The 2,224-nt window shown below is 37.3% G+C and overlaps 1 protein-coding gene across 1 annotated transcript in view; it reads right to left on the bottom strand.

The window, feature by feature from the left end:
- Positions 1–197: 197 nt before the first annotated feature.
- Positions 198–2,224, bottom strand: part of LOC104616723 (splicing factor, arginine/serine-rich 15-like) — a gene marked incomplete at its 3' end in the record, with an annotated part of 9,872 nt that continues 7,845 nt past the window's right edge. Inside the window, exons 7-8 of the mRNA XM_010281827.1 lie at positions 2,001–2,098; positions 198–306 (exon numbers count right to left, since the gene is read on the bottom strand). Coding sequence (XP_010280129.1) covers positions 198–306; positions 2,001–2,098 — 207 coding nt within the window. The remainder of the gene's footprint in view (positions 307–2,000; positions 2,099–2,224) is intronic.

Raw genomic sequence — 2,224 nt, 5'->3', positions numbered from 1 at the left:
CTGCCTTTCATGAACCCATGCTGGCTGGGTTCTTCAAAGCTTGACTCAGAGAACAAAAATGTTTCTTGGGAAAGTTGGGGGGCTATGCCATATTCAGTCTTCACTAACAGGAACACCACTTCCTTACTTCTGCACCAAAAAAACAAAAGATAGAAAACAGAGCACAACAGAGGGACAAGGGAAAACCCTGAAGTTACCTGGTGACGCATTGGATCCTGCTGTATCCCCATCATTCGCTGCTGAAAAGGATCCATATTTGGGAGTTGAGGAAATACTGGCTGTTGTATACCTTCTCCTGGAAATCCACTAAAACCAGTAATATTTTGGTCAGACAAGTCAGTAGATACACAGATTTTTTGCCTTTATTTTACCTATTTCTTTTTATATTTACACATTCTTGCTTCAAATTTAGACAGAAAAGTTATCTTTGTTATGATCCTACTTCCTCTCTAAAAAGTGAAAACAAAAAAAGGAGAAAGAGCAGCTTCCTTATCTTTTCTCCACTGTAAGAGTAGTCCTTTAACATTTAAAGAAATGCTACATAAAGGTTTAAGCCTCTCTTCCCCCCATACTTAATGATCTTGCAAAAGATCTCAGTCTATGGAATTTTTCACAAAGGTTGCCTTAGGCTAACTTTCTTCCTTTGCAGTTCCTCTTTGGGGAACAAAAGAAGTAAGCCTTTTCCTCAAGGAAAATAAATTTGCCATACTTTTGCTGGAAAAAAACCCTTTAGTTTGGAAGGAATTGTAGGGCAGAGGAGAAAGGGATATGTGTATCACACAAGGATTACAGTAATGCCATTCACTTCCTGATTCAACACACAGAATGGACAGTGCTCAGGGAATTAATGAGTCTGTGGAGTTATTAGGACCTGTTTATGGGATGCAGTTTGTGTAAGAAACTGAACAGGATTTCAGGAAGATAAAGGAATTTCACAGTGATGTGCAATGGAACTTTGCAGTATTTTAAGACACAGGTGCCATACAATTCTTACATGATCAGTTTTTCATATAGAGTATTACTGACTTTGAGTGCCCAAAATGAGACTACTGGAATCCAATCTTCAGAAGCATCTCACACAGCTATAATGTAATAAGGACAGAGGATTTGAATTGCTATAAAGAGTACATAACCATGCTGAGAAGCCTAGTCCAATGATCTCTAGTTGGGCTTATACAAGCAGTGTATGTTTGACCTATCTCATCTGTCTGTACTCCAGAGTTCCATCCGTATTATAGGGAAAATACTACCAATTTACTTAAAAGGCATTTTAGTTAACGCATACTTGTGGAACATTAAAGTGCTCAAGGTGATAAACACAGTAAGAAAGCTAATGACAAAGTTAGTAATTCTGTTTTTGAGAGCAGGGTTTGGATGGCATATACAGAAAGTAAGACATGGGGCCACATACTGAAGCAGGGAAAAAAGAAATATTGACTAACCCAGGTATTGAGCACCATCCAGCCTGTGCACTGAATGAGAGAGAGGTCCTGTGGAAAAAACTAGTATGTGGTAATGTAATTTAAGACTTTATCATAATGCATATCAACGGGAATAGGAGTCTGAGTTAGTTTGTGTGGGTACCTAATGTTTGAAAATCTAAAGCTGCAAGGGCAATTTTAATTTTTTAAAATAGTTAAAACTACCACAATATTTGGAATAGCACCTCTTCCCCAGCCAGCAAAGCAATCCAGTTGATTACGAAAAATGCCCTGACACACTCACTTGTGCAAGAAAAACATGGAGCTCATTTTGAAAGGAAAACCATGTTTTTCTCTACAGAACACTTTCCTCAGTCAATGATGCAACATGCCAAACCTACACCAGTTCACCAAAGTAAAAAGACCAAAAAAAAAAGCCCAACAGAAGTTGTTAACAATGTCTTAACTTTGGACTAGAACAGTTGAGTACTCAGGTAAGTTGGAATTTTAATCCGTTTTCTAACCTAAAGATTTTTTTAGAACAAAGATTTGTTAATTTTATTATGACACAAAACTTACAAAGCTGGCTGAGAAACTGAAGGAGAAGGACCTGAATCTTCTTTCTTTGAATCTTCCACTGCTTCCGGTTCATCATCATAGTCAAACCGATCTAGCAGCTTCTGAAAGAAATCACATTGAGACAACAATTTTTTCTGTATCTTATATAATTGGCAGCCAAAATATCCTTATTATTGAACTCTGACTATTTATCTAACAGCTCTGGAATTAAAGATAAGGTTAGA

The sequence above is a fragment of the Phaethon lepturus genome, unplaced genomic scaffold (assembly GCF_000687285.1).
Source record: "Phaethon lepturus isolate BGI_N335 unplaced genomic scaffold, ASM68728v1 scaffold52700, whole genome shotgun sequence".
Taxonomy (NCBI): Eukaryota; Metazoa; Chordata; class Aves; order Phaethontiformes; family Phaethontidae; genus Phaethon; species Phaethon lepturus.
This window is presented reverse-complemented; position numbering and strand designations above follow the sequence as displayed.